The 20,863-nt window shown below is 49.6% G+C and overlaps 11 protein-coding genes across 11 annotated transcripts; 8 read left to right on the top strand and 3 right to left on the bottom strand.

The window, feature by feature from the left end:
* Positions 1 to 267: 267 nt before the first annotated feature.
* SNOG_11436 (hypothetical protein) lies at positions 268 to 2,390 on the top strand (the record flags this gene model as incomplete). Its single annotated transcript, XM_001801626.1, has 3 exons — positions 268 to 275; positions 380 to 1,586; positions 1,785 to 2,390. 3 exons carry the CDS (start codon positions 268 to 270, stop codon positions 2,388 to 2,390), a joined length of 1,821 nt encoding a protein of 606 aa, XP_001801678.1.
* An 89-nt stretch (positions 2,391 to 2,479) lies between these two features.
* SNOG_11437 (hypothetical protein) lies at positions 2,480 to 3,571 on the bottom strand (the record flags this gene model as incomplete). Its single annotated transcript, XM_001801627.1, has 1 exon — positions 2,480 to 3,571. One exon carries the CDS (start codon positions 3,569 to 3,571, stop codon positions 2,480 to 2,482), a length of 1,092 nt encoding a protein of 363 aa, XP_001801679.1.
* Positions 3,572 to 4,646: 1,075 nt separating this feature from the next.
* Positions 4,647 to 6,528, bottom strand: SNOG_11438 (hypothetical protein; the record flags this gene model as incomplete). The annotated part of the gene is made up of 5 exons (XM_001801628.1): positions 4,647 to 4,945; positions 5,001 to 5,317; positions 5,518 to 5,840; positions 6,006 to 6,152; positions 6,205 to 6,528. 5 exons carry the CDS (start codon positions 6,526 to 6,528, stop codon positions 4,647 to 4,649), a joined length of 1,410 nt encoding a protein of 469 aa, XP_001801680.1.
* A 792-nt stretch (positions 6,529 to 7,320) lies between these two features.
* On the top strand, positions 7,321 to 8,317 carry SNOG_11439 (hypothetical protein; the record flags this gene model as incomplete). Its single annotated transcript, XM_001801629.1, has 2 exons — positions 7,321 to 7,818; positions 7,883 to 8,317. 2 exons carry the CDS (start codon positions 7,321 to 7,323, stop codon positions 8,315 to 8,317), a joined length of 933 nt encoding a protein of 310 aa, XP_001801681.1.
* A 97-nt stretch (positions 8,318 to 8,414) lies between these two features.
* On the bottom strand, positions 8,415 to 9,587 carry SNOG_11440 (hypothetical protein; the record flags this gene model as incomplete). The annotated part of the gene is made up of 2 exons (XM_001801630.1): positions 8,415 to 9,121; positions 9,401 to 9,587. The coding sequence occupies 2 exons, from the start codon at positions 9,585 to 9,587 to the stop codon at positions 8,415 to 8,417; spliced, it is 894 nt and encodes a 297-aa protein (XP_001801682.1).
* A 348-nt stretch (positions 9,588 to 9,935) lies between these two features.
* Positions 9,936 to 10,394, top strand: SNOG_11441 (hypothetical protein; the record flags this gene model as incomplete). Its single annotated transcript, XM_001801631.1, has 1 exon — positions 9,936 to 10,394. The coding sequence occupies one exon, from the start codon at positions 9,936 to 9,938 to the stop codon at positions 10,392 to 10,394; it is 459 nt and encodes a 152-aa protein (XP_001801683.1).
* A 1,073-nt stretch (positions 10,395 to 11,467) lies between these two features.
* Positions 11,468 to 12,936, top strand: SNOG_11442 (hypothetical protein; the record flags this gene model as incomplete). Its single annotated transcript, XM_001801632.1, has 3 exons — positions 11,468 to 11,535; positions 11,601 to 12,851; positions 12,909 to 12,936. 3 exons carry the CDS (start codon positions 11,468 to 11,470, stop codon positions 12,934 to 12,936), a joined length of 1,347 nt encoding a protein of 448 aa, XP_001801684.1.
* Positions 12,937 to 13,436: 500 nt separating this feature from the next.
* SNOG_11443 (hypothetical protein) lies at positions 13,437 to 14,419 on the top strand (the record flags this gene model as incomplete). Its single annotated transcript, XM_001801633.1, has 2 exons — positions 13,437 to 13,486; positions 13,795 to 14,419. The coding sequence occupies 2 exons, from the start codon at positions 13,437 to 13,439 to the stop codon at positions 14,417 to 14,419; spliced, it is 675 nt and encodes a 224-aa protein (XP_001801685.1).
* A 1,183-nt stretch (positions 14,420 to 15,602) lies between these two features.
* SNOG_11444 (hypothetical protein) lies at positions 15,603 to 15,974 on the top strand (the record flags this gene model as incomplete). The annotated part of the gene is made up of 2 exons (XM_001801634.1): positions 15,603 to 15,860; positions 15,909 to 15,974. 2 exons carry the CDS (start codon positions 15,603 to 15,605, stop codon positions 15,972 to 15,974), a joined length of 324 nt encoding a protein of 107 aa, XP_001801686.1.
* Positions 15,975 to 16,738: 764 nt separating this feature from the next.
* On the top strand, positions 16,739 to 17,569 carry SNOG_11445 (hypothetical protein; the record flags this gene model as incomplete). Its single annotated transcript, XM_001801635.1, has 1 exon — positions 16,739 to 17,569. The coding sequence occupies one exon, from the start codon at positions 16,739 to 16,741 to the stop codon at positions 17,567 to 17,569; it is 831 nt and encodes a 276-aa protein (XP_001801687.1).
* Positions 17,570 to 18,028: 459 nt separating this feature from the next.
* On the top strand, positions 18,029 to 20,545 carry SNOG_11446 (hypothetical protein; the record flags this gene model as incomplete). Its single annotated transcript, XM_001801636.1, has 2 exons — positions 18,029 to 18,919; positions 19,160 to 20,545. 2 exons carry the CDS (start codon positions 18,029 to 18,031, stop codon positions 20,543 to 20,545), a joined length of 2,277 nt encoding a protein of 758 aa, XP_001801688.1.
* Between the last annotated feature and the right edge of the window lie 318 nt (positions 20,546 to 20,863).

Below are 20,863 nucleotides of genomic sequence, written 5' to 3' on the forward strand. Positions count from 1 at the left end.
AACGTCCGTTTCGTCGCGATCGTAGCGGAAGGGCATCGTCGGTTGGCGTCCAGGAGTCTGTCCATCGTAGCCGTCAGACATGTCGTCGACATGGTGGAGATCAATAGAGCAGGAGCGCTGGCGCGGTTGCCGGAAGAAGATGCGGCTAAGGGTTTAGCCCCCTCAGCAGAGGCCGACCGCCCATGCCTTTTCCGCCATCCAGACATGCATCAACCATCTCAAGTATGCCATTGCAAACTGTGGGGAAGCGTCGAACGGTAGCTCAAGATGTCCCTGTAAAGCGATTTCGTGTGTCTCGAGCATGCGACCAATGCCGGGCGGAACGGTCAAAATGCGATGGGAACCAGCCACAATGCGCGCCCTGCTTCGACATCAATAGGGCATGCACCTTTACTTCCAATCCCAAGAAGAGAGGCCTACCGCCTGGATACATCCGGGGAATCGAATTGGCGTTGGCCTTGATCTGCCAACAAAGTCCTGAGATCGAAGGCTCTCTGGTCACCAGATTGGGCCAAGAAAACACGGTCTTGCTGGCAAGGGACACGAAAGAATCTAACCGACTTCACAAGATCTGGAGAAAGTCCAAACTCTGCAAAGAGTTGAACAAAAGATTGACCGGAGAGCAGAGTGAGGTCGAGAACGAGGAGCCCCTAAGTTCTGGTGAAGACAGCGACGCTGCCGTAGAGCAAGACAATAGCCTACCTGCCGTGATACCTGGGGTCTCAAGCCTGGGCGCCACTCAGCAGTCTGGATTAACTCGAGCCGCCCAAAATTGCCCCGCTGATCAAGCCGTAATGGAATTCGAGACACTTACACAGTTACCGAGCAATTGCTGGCATTTGCTGGAAGCGTACTCAACATACACCCAATGCTGGCTCCCAATTAGCGAAAAGCTCGACATTTTGAAGCTTTCATACTCGTATCCCAGTAATGGCCTCCATTTATCGCCCTCCATGCCTGACTCCGCGCATCACGCGGAAATGTGGAGTATGATGACGCTCAGTTCTTGTCAAAATATCATCGGCAATGATTCTGGTCGAGATGGTCCTTCCATGGATACTACAAACATGTACAAAATCACCAAGACGTTGATACCCACCGAGCTCGGCAAGTTCCAACTAGGGCATGCGAAAGCTCTGCTCAACCTCGCTTTGGTTAACCTTCGAAGCTCATTATACGACGCCGCTTGGATACTGGTTGGTACGGCATCACGCATCACATCTATAATAGAAGAGTCAGCAAGGTCGCCAGGATCTCGCTATGTACATGTCGTCGCAAGCTGCTACGTACTTGACAATCTTCTGGCCCTTTCAATGGATAGACGCCCCTATGTCAACAAATCGGATGTCGAGCGCGCTGGGAGAGTGGAAGAGGATGGATTAGAAGAGTGGCAGCCCTGGGTTGGCGAACTGGACGCAGTATTAGGGCGCACATCAAGAATGCCTACTCTCGCCTTGAGTAGCTTTAACCGTCTGGTGGACCTGATTGGAATACTAGCCATGGCAGGACGAAGTTCAGACATGCGGAACGACACAGCTCGACAGCTCTCGGGATGGAAAGCCGTACTCTCTCCTAAACTCGACTACGTAAAGACTGATTCTACATCGATTCCTTTAACGCCACCCGCAGTCTTACTGCAGCTGACACACTTCGCCACTATACTTAGATGTGCTCCATCTCGTACGTATCTTGAGAAAACGTTGGAGATGCTTGAAATGTGCCAGGAACAGATCAGCCCCAGCAAACTACCATCTATTGTCTTATGTTTGCTACACTGCATAAAGCAAAGTACCAAGAGCCTATCTCTAGAACAAGCTATGCAGGGCCGGATCCAGAGGATTATGGATAACTTCACAATGACTGGCCACAGATCTCCCGAGTTGTCCCGGACTATGCCGACCCAAAACAGTAATATACACATCGGTAATCACCATCTTTATGCCGGATCTTCCCAGGTTGCAGCCCCGGCTTTCCAACAAGGAATTGAGCAACCCTTACCTCCTCGTCAGCAACAACAGCGACATCCCAGCTCACTCCTCGAAGACCTCCTTCCAGAGATGAACTCAAACCAGCAGTTGCAAGCGACCAATTTCAGCCCAAATCCAATCAACACCGACTTCACGTCGCCAGCACTTGATGCTTATGACCCATCCATTTCAGGCGATCTCGAGAGCTTTTTCGATGAGCTTGCTTCCCTCCATGGAGCTAAGAAGTTGCAAAATCAACCGCAATTCATGCAAAATCTCGGATTTGCTCCAGAAGTGAGCATGGCGGACCTGCTTGCAACACAGTCTGGCCAATTCATGCCGATGCATTCCACAACATTTGGTACAGAACATGAAGGCGAGCCGCTTCAGTTTCCACTAAGTGACTATTATGATGCTAGTTGAACAGTATAATATGAGTCATTATTTGCTGTCTAGGGTATTGTGAACTGGAATGATCTTTCCCGGCAAAGGGTATGAAGACAAACGAAATTTCAAAGCCGAGCCTGCCTCGCCTCCACCACTTTATACTGAATGTCACTATCTTTGTTCCAATCAATTTGGCTGTTACCAGATCGGGCTTGCCACTTGCTCAATTCGGTCTCGAGGCCCATGTCATGCGACAGTCTCCCCCACGATGTCGCAGCACGTGCTGCTAGCTCCTCGACAACGCCGCGGTCTTTCCTCTCCATGACTCGATTGAACAGCTCCATGCTGACCCAGCCCTCGTATCCGATATGGGTTATGATGGCATCTATAACACCCTTGACGGGAAGATACGCCCTGCGATCGCTCTCGCCATAGAACAGTCTGCAGTTCCTGCTCCAAGACATGCGCGTAGGCTGATCGGCATTGTAGAATGGATGTCCTGGTAGGAGCGGCTGTTCTAACCTCTCCGCGTCCACAACCTGGATGAAGAAGATCTTCTCCTTGTGCGGGCCAATTCTGTCGACAAGCCTTTGTATTGAACCTCGCGCCTCTGCTTCCGCGTTCGGTGTACACCCTGACTCGTGCGCTGGATCTGCATAGATTCTTCCCATGATATTAAAGCTGTCCAGGCATATACCAAAGTTCGAACGGTCGACTCTTTGCACAATGTCCCAGCACATCTCCCACTTGTCGACATATGTTCCCCAGCATAAGCTCTCATATACGAAGCGGATGACTGGCGTTTGTTGCAAGCCCAAATCGGCAAGCTCGCGAAGGTCGGATACGATGAGGTTGGTGTCTGATGAGATCTGGTCGCGTGGAAGAAAAGAGGAAGGAACTTGGATCATGTCCGTCCCCAAGATGTGTGCTAGTTCCATCCACAGCTTCATCTCTTCGATGCGTTCGTCATGTCGTTTCCGGTCCAACAGGCCTTCATAGTGCATGAATGGTTGCAGACATATTATCTCCAGGCCGAGAGATATGCAGAGTTCGTGTACGGAGGCTGAAGCAGCGTGAAGGTCTGATGGAGAAGTGGAACCACCAGCGTGGTCGACCAAATCTTCGTAGAACAGCTCGATGCCTTCGAGACCGTATTTTGCTGCCATTGACAGCTTGTGCTCGAGGGAGTGGCCGGCGTAGCATCGTCCTAACGACATGGAGGAAATTCCTGGACGACACGGCATGGTTGCAGTGTAGTAATGAACAGATTGGTGACCGGTGTACTTGTGTGGTATACGACGGCAAGCAAGTAATAATGGGCGTGAGAATGATGTATGATGATGTACGAATAAATCAAATACTGAAGATAGCCTCACGAAACAAAGCTGGTATCTTCTCACCTTACCAAGCACCATCTAAACCACCTTCCCTCCCTATCAGCTGTTACCCGCCCCGTCGCATCAGTCCCCATCTCAACCCCAGCGGATAATCGCTATCGATCCATTTGCCTTCCTCCAGCAGCCGCGAAGATCCTCCTGTACGCGGCCAAGTCGCGTTGCACGTCGAGCCCTCTTCCGAACGGATAAGGGGAGTTCCGCAGCGGTACTACTCCGGTCAGCAGGGACTTAGCGTGACGTCAATGCGTGGCTGGATCGGCACCAGATCCTTGGGACAGATTCATGGCGATGAATTGCGGAGCCCCCGGTGTTGGGTGCATGTCGGTGTGTTTGGTGGTTCGCACGTGGCAACGGATGCCGGATGCCGGATTGAAGCCACGAGGGTATGGTCCTGTTTTGCTGGTCATTGATGTTATCGCCTTGCGGTTCAGTGCGTTTTTCTTGAGGTCACTCTCATATCCTCGAATCTGGCATTGATCCATGGGTGTTTGGAAACACTTGATTCTTGTGCAACTCTTGAACCTAAATACTCTCGCGTCATTATTCATTCTACAGTATTGCCTCACGAGGTTCCGGACTTCTTTTGATGATTGCCAGTGGTCTGGAGCGATTGGACAATTATTTGAGATGTTATTTGGCTCTTCACTCTCGTAAGCTGAACCTGATGCAGAAGGCATCTGTATATCTGTCTGCCTCATTATACTTGGCCTAGTCATATTTATTTGGTAACTCTTGGGCCATTGCTGTATTTCAAGAGTCGCATGAGGATTTGAGAAGAAGGTAGAAGGCTCTTAAATGTGAACAATACTTTTTTGGAAGATGTTTCATGTTATGTACAAGTATACACGAGCGCCAAACCGCTATGTGCAGTATTGGAATGCTACAGCAATACCGCCTAAACGCTCTCTACGCGCTCATCAGCCTTTGGCTTCTCGGAGCCGTAGCTCAAGTCCTCATGTTCCACTTCCTCCAACCTCTGTAGCATGATCTTGTGGGCCTTGTGAGTAGGCCTGATCTCGAACAGCTCATCCATCTTCTCGAGAGGGATACCCTTGGTCTCGGGGATGAGGAAGTAGACATATGGGATGGACAGCAGCATCAAGCATGCGAAGAACATGTAAACACCGTACGACATCTTGAGGAACATCTGAGGTGTGAAGCGAGAGATGAGGAAGTTCCAGAACCAGTTGTTCGCTGCAAGATCGTTAGTATCACTCATGATAGTGGTGGAGTGTATAGAAAGACTTACCAGCAGCGAACGCTTGTCCCAATGAGCGGGTCTGCTGAGAGTACATCTCAGAGTTGATGACCCAAGGTGTACCGTTCCACGAAGGTGTGTAGAACACAGTCCAGAGGTAGAAGAAGAAGATGGCGGAAATACCTCCAGATGAGAGGCCTCCAGACCCGCTGGCATTGCTACCTGGGTCGGCAATCTTGATGTATGCTGCAATGTACCACATGCAGAGCGAACCTCCAGCAGCACCAATCATCAAGAGCTTAGTGCGACCAAGGTTGTCGATAAGCCAGAGAAGCCAGATGAAAGTAACGACGGTCTTCACAACACCACTAGAAAAAGCTACAGTTAGCAATTGTCATGAAAGTAGAATGAGGTTTAACTTACAAGATGCCAGTTGTGAGGAAACCGGTGTTAGTTCCCGTAATACCGAGACTCTTGAAGACAGTAGGTGAATAGTAGTTGATAGCATTAATACTTCAGGAGGTCAGTATGTGTTTCAAATATTGAGAGTCCACTTATTATCACTCACCCAGACCCATTCTGCCACATGAAGAGACCGCCTCCCAAGATGAAGCGAATCGCCACTTTCTTCTGCTTCAGTGCAAGGAATGGTTTCCAGAAACCAGCTCCGACGTGGATACGATCGTACTCAACTTGCGCGTCAATGGCCTCAATCTCTTCCAGGATGTAAGGGTGATCGGCGGGTAGGTCACCTCGAATCCAACAAAGGTTCTTCATTGCTTGTTCGCGTTTACCGTTGGCGAAGAGCCATCTGGGTGACTCTTTGAGCCAAAATGCGCCCATCAAAAGACATCCGGCAGGCACAAGTTGGATGGCGAAAGGAATTTGCCACTGTTTGCGAGTAGAGGCCATGGTTTCCGCGAGGCCATAATTAATCCAGCTAACCCAACCATTAGTTACTTCAAAATTGTTTTGTCATATTGTGTGCGCTTACAATCCAACAAGGCCACCAATTTGCCATCCGAGTTCGTAGATACCAACAAGACGTCCTCGTACTGCTGGGGGACTGAGCTCAGAGATGTAGATAGGCACCATGTTCGAGCAACCACCAACTCCAAGGCCAGCAAGCACGCGACCGCCGATGATCAAACCGAGTCCTCGGTCTCCATTGGCTCCAAGCATCATACCGGCACCAATCATGAACTATCGTGTATAGTCAGTGTCTGTCTGCACTCGAAGGCTTCAGGCAGCTTACAATAGTCGTCCAGAAGATCAGCGACATCTTCCTGCCCAAGTAGTGACTTGAAATATATGCGCCGAGCGCGCCAAAGAAGGCGCCTGCCTGGTAGACAGAGACGATGTTGGCCTTGGTCAATGCCAGCTCCGCAGGAGGCATTTGTGTTGCTGCGAGGCGGAACTCCTTGACGAAGGAAGGAAGTGCCAGTGTCGTGCCAATGAAGGCAGAATCATATCCGATCATGCATGATGCCCATGATGCAACACACGCTGCTGTATAAACGCGCCAGTTGTACACGGCCTTGGGTGTCGGTCGGTCCTCGACGAGGGTAAGGAGACCCATGATGAGCTCTTGTTTCCGTTGCCTATATTGGTTCAGAGATGAAAATTGTACAATATTGACCCAATCCAAGAGATGGAAAAGTCTGACGTTGATTGAGAAGGTGCTCTGAAGATCCCAAAGTGGCAGCTGCAGAGCAATATATCCCTAGGAAATGATTACCAAGACGGTGCGTTTGGTGGGAGTCTGGAGAAGCAAGCCACAAACCCCATGGGGTTGTCAGTCGGTCAAATTTCGTACGCCAGTGCGAGTGAAGGGTTCCGGCCAAGACTAGACACTTTTCCCGGAAAGAGTCTCCCTCGCCGTGCTGCGGTGTCGGGGCTGCAAAAACGCGGGGAATAGTTCCAGATTCTTCATCTCGTTTGTGGATCTCCATATTTGCCATCCCCAACGAGGAAATTACGGGATTATCCAGGACCTGGGCACTGGCACCGGGGGGAAAGCCTTTATACGCGGGCCTTTGCGCTGACATGATTGGGTCATGTCTAGTCTGGCCGGATCGGCAATCGGCTGGAACGCGACTTTGACACGCGCTTTCTCCAGTTTCCACAAGACTTTTTCCAGCCTTCAGTCGGACACGCGATTGTGGGGTCAAAGGCCATGCAGACCAGAAAAGCCAATGCGCTGCAGACATTAGAAATCACCGTGCATATCCGTAATGCCTAGGGAGTTTTCTCAATCCTGACTTTCGATTGAACAGCATCAAGAGCACTTGCGCAGCAGCTATCATACTTACAAAGCAACTTCCTCGTCACTAAATCCAACGCAATTGAAACAAACATCCACACACACATCATGTCGCTTGAAACCACAGCGCCGGACGTCTCGCGGGTTGAGCGCCATGGTTACCTTTTCGGCCATCCTATCGCGCATTCCATGTCGCCGCTACTCCACCAAACAGTATACGACAACTTGGGATTGAACTGGTCGCAAATACCATTTGATTCGACCGATATGAACCTATTTCTCCAACTTATACAGAATCCATCGTTCTACGGCGCATCAGTAACCATGCCTCACAAAGTCGCGATTCTCAAGCATCTCGACGCTCTGACACCAGAAGGCAGAGACGTGGGTGCAGTTAACACACTGTTCGTACGAGAAGATGCCACTGGCAAGCGGCTGTTCATGGGCACGAATACAGATGTCATTGGAATTCGAGAATCTTTTCTTCGCAACGCAAAACCCGAGAGTTTTCAGAATCGACCGGCGTTGGTGATTGGTGGAGGCGGTGCGGCGAGGAGTGCAGTTTATGCTCTGCGGAAGTGGTTGAATGTTGGCACAATATATCTTGTAAGTTGTGTTTATTCTGGATGCATGTCTGCGATCGTTCACTCGCTTACCCACCATGATGCAGGTAAATCGAGACGCTGAGGAAGTCCGCGCCGTACTCGACGAATGCACAGCCCGAGGCTACGGCAACTCATTACTGCACGTATCGACCGAAGCACAAGCAGAGCAATTAGAAGGTGTCGGCGCGATCGTCGCATGCGTACCAAACTTCACACCAAAAACAAACCAAGAGCAAGAAGCGCGGAAAGTACTGGAGGTGTTCTTGAAAAGCAAGAGCCATAAGGGTGCGATACTAGAAATGTGCTATCACCCCACACCATACACTGAGATAGCGGAGATCAGTCGGCAAGCGGGATGGCAGGTCATTCTAGGGACTGAGGCCTTGATATATCAAGGTTTGGAGCAAGACCGCTATTGGACAGGAAAGGAGACTGCTGAGCTGCCTGTCGGGCAGGTCCAAGAAGTAATTGCTGCGAAGCTGAGTGAAGCGAAATTGTAGTTAGAATATTTTGTAATGATGAACGATACCCAATAATAATAATAGTTCATTCCATGATATAACTTAGTACATGAGGCATATCTCTCTATTCAATGATCTACGCACCCGGACGACTATAGTCTAGGTTGCGCACTCTGCGCCACACCTCCCTCACAGTTCTTTCTTGGCTCTGTCGTCCGGTCTCACTGGCGGAGGGGCCAGCCGGTCTGATAGCAAGATAAAGTCGACTCCCTAAACGAACTTCCTCTATCGGCGCACCAGCGTAGTCTTCTGGCGGGTTCGCAGTCGTGATCAAACCACCAGCTTCATGCAGGATAGCAATGCCAGCCGCCACATCCCACTCCCAACAACCTCCTTCCCACCAGATATCGAACGAGCCCATGGCAACATATGCTAGATCCAATGTTGCTGAGCCTAGTGATCTGACACCGTGCACCATGCCGCCTCTTCCGTGGCGACCACCGAGCTCGGCAGCCATGTTGACGAAGCTCTCGATCTTACGATGCATGTTGCCGTCTGGAACATCTCGCCTGTCCTTGCCCCACTCACAAGAGAATATGCAACCGCTAGGTGCTTTCTCCGGCATGGGCGGTATTGGATTACGTACAAGTGGCAATCGCTGCGACTCATTCATAAAAGCGCCTCGACCGGCACATGAGGAGAAGAATTGTTTCAGGAATGGCGCGTTGATGACACCAATCAAAGGTTTGTTGTTGTGGATGAAGCCAATCGAGACGCAAAACATCGGAAAAAGGTGAATGTAGTTCACGGTGCCTTTTTCCAGATTAGTCATGATACGTATGTCTAGGACTGGGGTCACTGACCATCCAGCGGATCGATACACCATGTCGGGCTCTCGTCGATAAGATAGTCCCGCGATGCACCTTTACTATACGATTCTTCCCCCACAAATCTAAGTAGCGATTAGTGCCATCCAAGTTCACCCTGTGCCAATATCTTACTTGTGTGTAGGATACTTTTCCGTGATCTGACGCCTGATGAAAGCTTCTATATCTGAGCATAGTCAGTGATCTATGATTGGCCAGATGGTGCTTCGAGGCATGCAGGAGTATCCAGACATACCTTCATCTGTTTGCGTGACCAGATCAACAGCATTCTCTTTCTGCACGTGTTCTTTCTGTTCTGCATTCGCGTTGCCGCCGTCGATCCTTATCTGCGCGGCATCTATGAGCATCTGACCTGCTTTCTTACCCAGGTCAACAGCAAAAGCGTAAATGCCATCTAGCTCTTCCTGGGACAACGTAGTCATTGTAGCGGTGATTGGTCGGTCGCAAAAACGTCGATAACTCTGCGTGTGTACTGACAAGGTCTAGGCTTGGTGTGTTGAGAGTACAATGTAAGTTCGATATTCCGTTTTGAGCCGGAGACTAGAGAAGGCGGTTAGCCGCGGAGAGCATCCGAAGGTACTCCACCAAAGGTCCAGGAAATAGGTTAAGGCTTTTTCCGACCTTGTGTCCCGGTTCAAACACTCACGCAACGACATTGGACTATGTGAAAAGGTATCGACAGGTGTTAAGGTGTGTGAGAAAGACGCCAATTTCTTGACAAAAGAATTGCTGATCAAAGACATAGTCTTCCCCATCGCATCATCTACACCATGGCCAAGTCAATTCTCCTCATCAATGGGCCCAATTTGAACCTTCTTGGGACCCGGGAACCATCCATATACGGAAGCACAACCTTGCCACAAGTCGTGGAGTCTGCATCATCGCAATGCTCGCGACTTTCGATCACCTTTTCGCACATTCAGTCCAACCACGAAGGCGTCCTGATAGATCGCATCCATGAAGCACGTGGCAACGTTGATGCTATTGTGATCAACCCTGGAGCATTAACGCACACCAGCGTTGGTCTTAGGGACGCATTGGTTGGCGTAGACATCCCATTCGTCGAAGTGCACATCAGCAACATCCACAAGCGCGAAGCGTTCCGGCATCATAGCTATCTCAGCGACAAGGCAGAGGCGGTCATCTGTGGTTTGGGAACGTACGGCTATGAGGCAGCGATCGAATATGCTGCTAGGCACATCAAACCAAAAGGGGAGGCGCAATTATAGGCTATACCAAGAGAAAAAACCATGGCAATACGACCCTGACTAAAAGTACCCTTCTTTACCGTTGTTTTCGAGTTTGTTGACGAGTTTGTTGACTGTGAGAGTGTCAGGTGATGGCGCGTTGGGGTGGCTGGCACGCAGGGAAGTTCCGCATTGTTGCAAGCGCCCACCAATTCAGCCCCGCACCCTTCATGCCACGGCAGCATCGAAATGATTGCGACGAACACTCCAGGGTTTTGAAGCTCGAAGAGCTCGAAGAGGAATCACAGCATATCTCATCATAATACCTCTACGGAATGCATGATACTGGCTGGAACGCCACACACCTGTGTTCAATTTCCCTCAAACATGAAGGCTGAAATCAGGCGTCCAGCGGCGCGGCATCACGTCCCATTCTAACCTCTTATCACCAGCGACCAAACCAGTTTCTAGTAAGGCGCAAGCCGATCCCGCCAGGTTTTCACAGTCGAATCTCGTATTTGTCTGGTGAAGTATGTGCTTGTCTTCTCCGGACGACTGTTAATTGAATTGAGGCAATCAGTGAGAACCTCGCCAAAGATCATGAATGGTGAGCTTCGGAACTTCGCGGTGGCGCAGCGGTAACTCGCTGATTCGGAACATGCCGCAAACAGGAAGGTTGTTCATTGGGCAGGTTCCTGGGGCCGTGTTATTATGGACTCTCCCTGGAAGACGTTGCCGACAGTGGCGTCCTGTTTGACACGCCAATGTCTTTCCGGCTGGGGGCCTTGCATGGAGCGACACAGCTCAACTTTCAAGGTTGCTTTCAGGCTTGCGTCCCTCACAAGGAGCTTCTTAAGCCTGGAAACTGTATCTTCGACAAGTCGCTGTGGCATGATATCGCAAGCTTCCGCCTTGAGACGATTGACAAGGTTATGTTGACCACCAGCAAGATTGACACAATTACAGCAATCTGGCGCATACAAATAAAGACCATACCAGAAAGCGTACCAACCCTGTTTCCTGAAGCTATGCGCGAAAACTTCGAGAGCCAATTGTGCTAGATAATTACGGAGTCTCTGCCAGGCATCCTGTTATTGTTAAAACTGAGCAGAGCAATGTCCGAGAACTACAGCTACAATCGGTTGCCAACAGTGCTCGAAAGTCACGATTTAGACATTACGGAGTATGTACAATGCGCGTGTTTTATACGCCTCCTGCAACAGTAAAAGATAGCTGACTTGGTCCTAGAGCAAATAATGAAGAAACACACGACCCACAAGCAGTCTTTCGCCCACTAGAATCACAGGTCAATCTGAGTTTATCCGACTTCGAAAAACATGACGTTACTGATCATGCGAGTCTCAAAAGTTTCGACACCCACGAGTCTACATCGAGCGGAAGTAGCATAAGTAAACTGAAAAACTTTGGAGCCCGCCTTCGTCGTAAACCATTGCCAAGGTACCTTCGCGGCTCGATAAAGAGGCATGCTGCCGCCGAGATAGAGCCTGCTCGTATCGGTCGTGGGGTATGGAGAGATCAGTTACTAAGTGATCGATCGCTTCGTGGCATGGCGGCTTTGATGAGCGCTTTTGCTATTGCTATGATCATATTGGTCGCCGTATTTGCAAAAAACTTTGCTCAGAGAAGCAATCGCAATACTTCCTCTGTTGGCGGAGAGCCACAATCCTGCAAGACGGTCACACGCACGAATACGGTTCTTCTCCTGCTTATCAACGTGTGCGCTACCATGGTCCTTGGCATGAGCAATACCTACCAACAGTTGGTAACGAGCCTAAAAGTCAGTGACTTAAAGCATGCGCTTTCGAAATTTGGTGACTCAAGAGTCGGAACAAACTCACCATTCAGCATCAATCACAAGAAAGTGGGCAAGAAAAGAGCATGGGCGTCTTGGTTCCTCCTTATCATTACTTCTATGCCGATTCACTTCCTTGCAAACTCGTTGATCGGACCATCGTATACGCAGGAACTGCCCCAGCAAATAGACTTTGTGCCGGATACATCCTTCGTGGTCGACAACCGCACCTACAGTAGCTTCGCAAATTCTTATCGAGGAGATGATCCGCAAGTGAGCAGTCCGCTGTCCTTCCCTTGCTGGTCTGCATTTCGAACCGGTGTCGCGCACTATGCAAAAGCCACCGATGTTCTTAGCCACGGCAGTGGCGAGTTCACTTCAGCGCAAAAGAAGTTCGACGCTACGTGGAATCGCATGGAAGTCCATTATATGGATAGCCCTTGCGTAAGATTCAAGAACGACACGGCGAACAACGATACTCAGCTCGATACTTTAGAGAGTTCATACATTGAGAAGTCCGTAAACTTTTCACCCCGAAACTTGGTGTACGAAGCTGCCAATTGTACTATGGCTTCTGAAGTCTACTGTACACTGCACGATCGAGGAGAAGCGAAGTGTCGCCTTAATGTTCGCATGAGTGCTGCCTTTACACTCATGGCTTGTCTGGTGATCAAAGCGACTTACAGGTAAGCAGCATCTACGCGCAGTATCCTTCGGATGTCAGTTTGCTAACTCCCGCGTAGTAAGTCAAATGTCTTTCTGCCTGAATGAAGTCGATCAAACCATAATTTTGCTTCAAATCCCTGCCATTGGTACTCCTTCTCCAGAAATTTTGCATGTGGAATCTGCTAACTGGTTTTTCCTTGTTCAGTGTGTGCTGTGAATGTGCTGGCGCGTGGCAAACTAAAGGAGCATTGCCTGACGTTTGGCGACGTGCTGGTAGCATCGGCTTCTCACCCTGAACTTCGAATACAAGGGTTAGTTGTTTCCCGCAGCTTTCCACTTTGCATCGACGCTAAATGAAGGCCAGCGAATGTATGGTGAATGCTGCTGAGAGCTTTCGACAGAAGTACTCACATACATGTCACAAACACTGCTTCAATCCTGAAGAATCCAAAACGGGAGATGAGATTGGGCATTGCCAGAAATGCAAGGAGTGGAATTCGAGCGATAAATTCGCAAACTTACCTCAGCCTGCAATCGCCACAAAGATCAAGAGAAGTCTCATCAGCAATCTTGGAAACACGGCGTTGACGCAAATGTGTTTACTCATGTTTTGTTCTATGCTCATGATTGCCGCGACACTTACTGTGGCCACCATGTAAGCCATACAGTGATGAACTTTTGCCACATATTGTCACGCTAACAAGAGAAATCACAGCAAAGGCGCGGAAAACGAATACATAAAGTCGTATTGCAAAGGCCTGGCTCAAGGAGATTATCCTCCAGACGAATGCAAAAAGTCCGAAATTGACCGATTCAGCGAGATATCGGGAGGATTTGGTGGCTTCAATCGCTCACTAGAGCTTACTTCTCTTCCCCCAGACAGTCTAGCTAATGAGTATATCTCGTTCAGCGTGCAAGTACACTTTTCAAAATATTGACAGCTCGTTGACTAATCCAACGTAGTTCCAATGGCGCACAATTTATCTACAGTCTGCTCTATCTCATGCTCATCTATAATATCACCCTCATCTCCCAAGAGTATGATTGGGGAAAACTCGAATACTGCCGCCAACGTCTCCGCTCCACACTCGTCTCTGGATCCTCCTTCAACCAAGACTACCTTCTCCAACTACCCAAAAAAATTCTCTTTCCCACAATGATGTACTCCGTCCTCACCCACTGGATGCTTGGTGAAGCTTTACAAACGCAAGAAGCCATCTGGCTCGAGCCCGGTCGCCGCATCGAACACTCGAAATACATCATTACATATGCTGCATATCCGTTATGGGTCGCCACATTTCTAATTTTACTAATGACGGGTGTGTGCTGGTGGGCATTCACGTACAAAAGAGAAGGATTCATCCCGCAGATGTTTGGCAGTATCAGAGTATTAATGGCGAGTACAACGCAGCTTGATGGTTTCCCGGACAATGGGGTGCAGTGGGGCGATTTGGGCGAGGGAAAGAAATTCAGACATGCGGGGCTGAGTGCGGAGGAGGTGTTGAAGATTGTGCCGAATGAGTTGTATGCTGGCTTGGGAGATGATGAGGGTAAGGACAAAGTACAACTGTCTGAGAGCGGAGAGTAATCATGCCGTGATTGGAGTTCACTGTGGTTCAGCTTCGTCGTCGAACAAGTGACGACTCTTTTACCCAAACGTCTTCGTATCGCTCACGCAAGAACGCGGAATGACAGTGTGCAATACATTCTACAAAAGCGGGAAAATCGAAATCTATTTAGCACCGCCTTCTTCGCAACTAAGTGCGACACAGCAAAAACATACATTGCAGCCTAGATTTTAGTCCTGTACTATGCGTGACGAACCACGGGGAGGCTGACGCCAAGTTGGGCGAAAAGCCAAGTCAGATCAAGCTCTCAGCCAGTCAGACCTCCCATGTCGATCGCCCGCATTTCTTCCGCATTCGCTTTGAGGGTGGTCAGATCGTTGGGTCTCTCAGCAAAAACTGACTGGCCACTTTCGGCCTATTTCGTAACCTGCATTGGGCCAGAACTATAACGACGCATAGGCTATCGCCTTTTCGGCAATCATCAGCCAGTGATTGTCAATCGGGAATGCGAAGCTTTGTAAAGGCGGAGTAAGCAGTGTATATTAACTGTCGTGTAACCATACCAATCTTGCGAGCAGAGGGAAGCGAGAGCATCGGTCAAGTCCATCCTTTGAACAGCCTCTAAATTTTCCCAATGTCGAAATGAAACTTTCCTACATCAAGAGACCAATATTTGCAGCAGCGAGTCCTCTACATGGCTGGAGACAATCTAACGTTGAAGTGAGAGCTCTTTTGGCTCAATTGTCTACGACGACTTCGATCACCGCTGATCTAGAGCTACTGCACACTGCCATCATTGCCTTCTACATGTAGCTGGCTCTTCTATGGCAATCTCCCCTAAGCTTACTGCGATACGAGTTGGGCGGCGAGCTTTTCGTCCCTTGGAGGCCTCACAAGACCATTCCCTTCCTCACCATATGCAGTTTCGGCCTGTGAGTGGATCCATTCTCCAGCCCAACGGTGTGTCAAGGTGCACTTTGAGCTCCCAGTTCCGAGACAATCGCCTCTCAGTGACGATGCTGACCGTTGTTGAGACTGGCCACCGGTGAGAGACTGTGCCTTGCGGAAGAGCAAGCATATACGTAGATTGATGGAGGAAGTATAAGTATCCAAGGAAGCGTCTGAGAAAATGGTATCAACAAGCTCCAGCATCTCTCTCACTTCCAATACTCGATCAGATCATACTATCCGCAAACAAACAACATGCGTTTCTCCACTGTAATAATCTCTTCCCTTGCAGCGCTCGTCAGCGCTGCCCCAAACGAGCTCATTGCCCGTAACAATGAACAAGTCAGCGCTGCTATTCGATTCGCTGCTCTTGCCGACGGCTGTAGCCTCCTCAAGTGTGCGGAGGTTGTCGCCAACGTTGCTTGCATCGCCGCCGCGATTGTTGTCGAACCAGAGAGCGGAGGTACTAGCACTGCCGCAGTGATTGCTTGTGTGAAGGATGGTTTGGGCGAAGTACGTATAATATCCTCTGATCATGGAATTCAATATTGATTTGTGTAGGTTTGCGAATGTGGTGCATGCGTCCCCGGCCTCTCAACCTTCTTGACCAACAACAAAGTTTGCTAGAGGCAGACATGAGGTCGGCTATTGTTCACTGCAGCAGGAAGATTTAGATAAAGTGAACCTTGAGCCGTGATATTGGTGTACGGTGATGGTGCGAGAGAGGTGATGGACATGACGGAGTTGTTGAGGCAGCCAGCTAGCTACATTCATTCAGCCTCGAATTTAAGAATATGGAAGAAGATTTTGTGGAATTTACGAGTAATTTTTGCAGACATGTGACCTCTAGGACCACCGCGAGGTGACCAGACGAAAGCCGATATTGACTGTGGTTGAGGCAAGAGACTATGAAATGAGAATTGCACTAGATCACATACTAGGTATAAGCATACGCATCGTTGAGGAAATCAAGAAAATTTCAAAAAACTCGTTCGTCAGATAAGGATGGTGAAGTAGTCACGGAAGAGCTGCAATTACTTTGAAAATGCCGTACCTGAGTAGTTTATACCGACAAAGAACATGACCATACTAACCTAACGCGAACTTTTGAAGATGTTCACAACTTTAGGTCTTGCTTTTAAACTAACAGCCTGAAGGGTTGCTAAAGTGGTCGGGAGGTGCTAATGAGAGACTAGTGACTGGCTCGGATTTGGCTAGCGTTGCGACGGAGGGATTGAAAGAGCGTGTCGTGACGTGCAAGTGCCGCGATGAACTTTTCGCAACCACGCGCGATCAGTTTATGAGTTTATGACGTTACGTGGTCATTTCGGAAGAACAAGACCTTCCCAGAGGTTTATCTTTCGACATTCGTTCCAACTACACTGAAAACGATGGGTAGTACGGTGTCGCATACCAACTGCGCCCCTATTTTGCTAGTGTCAGCACTCATTGGCTTCGTATCATTTGCATTCACGCTCGGCACTTTCATCAAAGTCTTCTGGTCGAATCTTGGCACTTTTGCCGCAGCACAACAGGAGATTCATGACTATCTTTCGAGCTTAAAGCAAGGACTGCTAGAGGAGAGACGGCATCTCAGGCGGTCCAAACGGCGATTGAGGAACACCAGGCGCGATCAAAGTCACGGGCGCGCAGCGGGAAGTGGAAGTGACGACGACTATGCACGAACTTATAGCGGCAGGGGGAAAAGGAGGAGCAGCATAGCAAGGAAACATCCGATGCATTTCGATCGCGATATGCAATCCATGCGCTCGAGTGGCGAGGAAGCAGCGCTTCGTGTGATGCGCGTCACAGTAAAAGACTTGATCAAATCATTCCGGGAACTCGAACAACCCTTCCTGAAAGCAGAGTTTCAACAGCAAGATTCAGCACAATGGAGTCACAATTCACCATCTCATTCGTCGTACTACCTCGAGAAGCATCCGGACACAGAGGACCGTTCAGCCGACGATTCTCCTGGTGTGTCACACATGCGCGCTTCAAACCGACTTGGTCACGAGTACCGGAAATGTGGTTTCAAAGAACGCTGGATCTGGGTGCGCAGGAAAGCCAGTGTGTTGAATCTGAGCTCGGTCTTGAGTCGCGTTGAAGTGAGAAGGACGGCACATGAAGTGGGTGAAGTCCTGAGTATGGTATCCAACATTGGGAGGGATCTTGAAGATATTCAGCATAGCATGCATGCGCTTGAAGGGCGCTTGAACTGAGTTGTTGGGGTCAGGAGAGTGGAGTAAGACATCTAAGCTCATGCTAAGGGCAACGGTCGGTACACCGCCCTCAGCACCTGTTGACTAATTATCATAAAAGTGGTTGTTCAGTTACACTATGTCATTTGGTGAGCTCGAGCTTTGTTCAATGTGCCGCAGACAATGGCATTCTTCTCTTGTCCTCAGAGCCTGAGATTACCGAGGCACATTGTCCCAAGCCTTTACACAATGTCAACGAGGCCATATAAGCAGCCATTTCATTTCGTAAGGTTTATTTCTTGTCTCACTCCCTTACACGCCGCAGGTTCCTGTAAGCTCAGTCTCTTGAACTCACTTCGTTGGTCTCGGTGATCAAATTCTATAAGCGAAGTTCATTCAGAAGTCTGTCTTGCTTTACACGGGACCTTTCTAGAATTCATAGTCGACATGATGCATTCTTTCCAAGCAGAGTCATCGATCATGGCATCTGTAATTGCGCCCGTCTGGACGACGCGCAAGGCATCCATATTCACTCAGCATGCCTCTGAGAAGACGCTCCGCGATCTCTACGCGGATGAGTTCTTCCTCGAGAAGCAACATCTCGTCGAGGACGACCAGATCGAAGAGCAATATGCCCTTGCTATTCTGCCTAACCACTGCTTCCAGGTCGAACCTGTTTCTATAGGCAAGCGACACGATTCGGTCATGAGCAACGCTCATCCAGCATTCGTGGCAAAGCCGGTTCAGGACATGCAGCACGTCTGCCGACCGTACTCAGCTCAGGCTACTACACTTCTTTTCGACACAGATGTCCCGTACGACAATGACGAAGAAGTTGATTTGTATAAAGACCTTTATCCCATAGAGACTGAGGAGATACCCGCGCCTGAACCCGCACAGCAGATCATCAAGTGCTCATCCACTCCAGAACTGCTTGATACCAGTGACTTCAAGCTCCAGCCTAATCTTACTGGCCCTTTGCGCGATCGTGTATCTGAGATGCTGGACTTCGACATCTACGAAGTCCAAGAGACCGCGCCTAAGTGTGTGCCGAACCGCGAGGGCCGCCCACTGGTTTGTCCGATACCTCTCTACACCGTGGCCGAGGTTGATGAGCTAGGCAGTTTATCCACGCAAGAGCTAACGCTTTTACCTAGCGATACCATCTTTCGTATCTCGGCTGCTGGGTGCAACAGCGTGCTTCACCAGATTCCCGCTCGCCCCTTCCTGCCGGGTCTCGAGCACCTCACTCGTATCGAGAGTCACGCTGCTTTCATTTCCTATGATCGCGACATTGAGTTACTGGCGCAATCTTCTGTTGAGTTCCTCGATGACCATCATCACTTCGAGTCGCCTTGTCAGGGTGATAAGGTAAGTAATGTGTTGTTACCGGGTGAGAACTTTCTGCTCGTCACCTGTAGCAATGAGACGGATTTTGCATTCTCGATGCAATGCCCTAGTGCAGAGTTACTGCTAAGTTTGATCGACGAGTTAAACGACTGCGAAGACGATCCCTACTCAGCTCCCAGGCCACTTATTGCTCAACTAAAGCAACCACGTGTCGTTGATGCATCCCGTCCAAGTGACATTTTCGATACTGGTAGCTCACAGTTTGTAGGCTATATGGCTCTGGATCAGGTCATAGCTAACTTCAACATTGTGTCAGACAGTGTTTTTCAGCAGTATGATGCGTGCGACACTGTCTCAGACATCTCTGATGACGAGATTGATGAGTTATCGATGTCTCAACCGTCGCAGCTGACTTATTACGATGCTGACAGGCAACAGTTCACTGGCTACACGGCTTTCAACCAGCTCCTCATGGTTAACAATAACGACGACTCACTGTCGCACGTCCACCGTGATGACGAATACTCGGGCTCTGACTTTGGTTTCGTGGATACTGTCCGTGAGATGGGTGACTTGCGTGTTGTCAACGACACCACTCCATTGCAGGGACCAGTGCCCCAGCCACGGTCACACTCACCTGACTATGATGGTGTAGACATCAGCTACGACCCTCAGCGCTCAGGAATACACACAACAGACACGACTAAGTCACGCTTATTCGAGGACCTACAATCGTTTGCGCGCCGTCGTTCATCCAGATGGCGTCCAAGCTTGATTGTCCAGACGCAACTCAGCGACGTCAGTGAATATACTTCTGGTAAAGGCCAGGATCCGTGTAGCCCGCCATCATTTGATACAATTTCCGACTTCGAGGAGTGTCGCGGCTTCGTGAAGCCAACATCTGCTCGTCGCGCCAATTTCCTGGACGATGAAGACTCGGACGATGACATGGATATACCACAGTCGTCATCTTCTGACGTGTCTATTGACTTCACAGAGCGTCCAAGCCTTTTGATTGCCTCATCAACCCGTCGCGCTGGTTTTCTAGATGACGAAGCTTCGAATGATGAATCGGAAGTGTCGCAGTCAGTGAACATTTCCAGCGTCTCCGAGACCGAGCCAACCGGTTCAAACGCTAGGTCTTCTCTGCCTGGTCCGTCTGTTTTCGATGCATGCGCAGACTTCACAGAGTGCAGTCGTTTCCAACAGGGATCAGTGGCTGGGTTGGAGCTATCTCAATCCGCGAGCAATACCAGTCTCCCTGGGTTCGAGCCGTCCATTTCAGCGCCAACATCTCCAATCATAGAGCATATCATCACGCTCTTCGACAACCAGATCTGGCATCAAGGTGTGGACTTGTTCATTGCCATGCCGCTGACTCCAGTCGATCCGTGTCTGCCGTCAGCTGACCAATTCCCTCCAGCAGACATTCTATACTCACTCGAAACCGAGCTGTATGGGCTCATGGCCTCGCTATTTAGTTGCCTCAGCAGCGACCAGTTCGCCGAAGCATTGACGCTTGGGAGTGATCTCCAATGGGCCATAAGCGCAATCACCGGCGTGTACCCGCGCCTAGATCTAATGCAGCGCTTGAGCAACACTGTTGAGATTCTCCTGAAGCGGGTTGTAGCTTTGGGCAGACGTTAATACGGATACGAGTACTCCACTTCGTCTTCGCCAATGAGGCAGCCTCATTGTGCTCTTTTCAACTTGTTATACATGCCATGATGCATGATGCAGTGAGCGCAGCAAGATTTCTTTCGTAAAGGCTGATCGGATCCTAGTAGTGAGGAGTAATAGCAATCGAAGCGGCTTCGTATATGAATGTTTTTCAAACTAAATTTTGTGGAATTGATGATGCGTAGGACGTCATGGTCGTAGCAGGTGCCATGATGTCGTTTCTGCTTTGGCGCGATCCTTTTTGAGGTGTTTGCAAGACATGTAATACTATGTGCCGACCACTTC

This window comes from Parastagonospora nodorum, assembly GCF_000146915.1.
Source record: "Parastagonospora nodorum SN15 chromosome Unknown scaffold_19, whole genome shotgun sequence".
Lineage (NCBI taxonomy): Eukaryota > Fungi > Ascomycota > Dothideomycetes > Pleosporales > Phaeosphaeriaceae > Parastagonospora > Parastagonospora nodorum.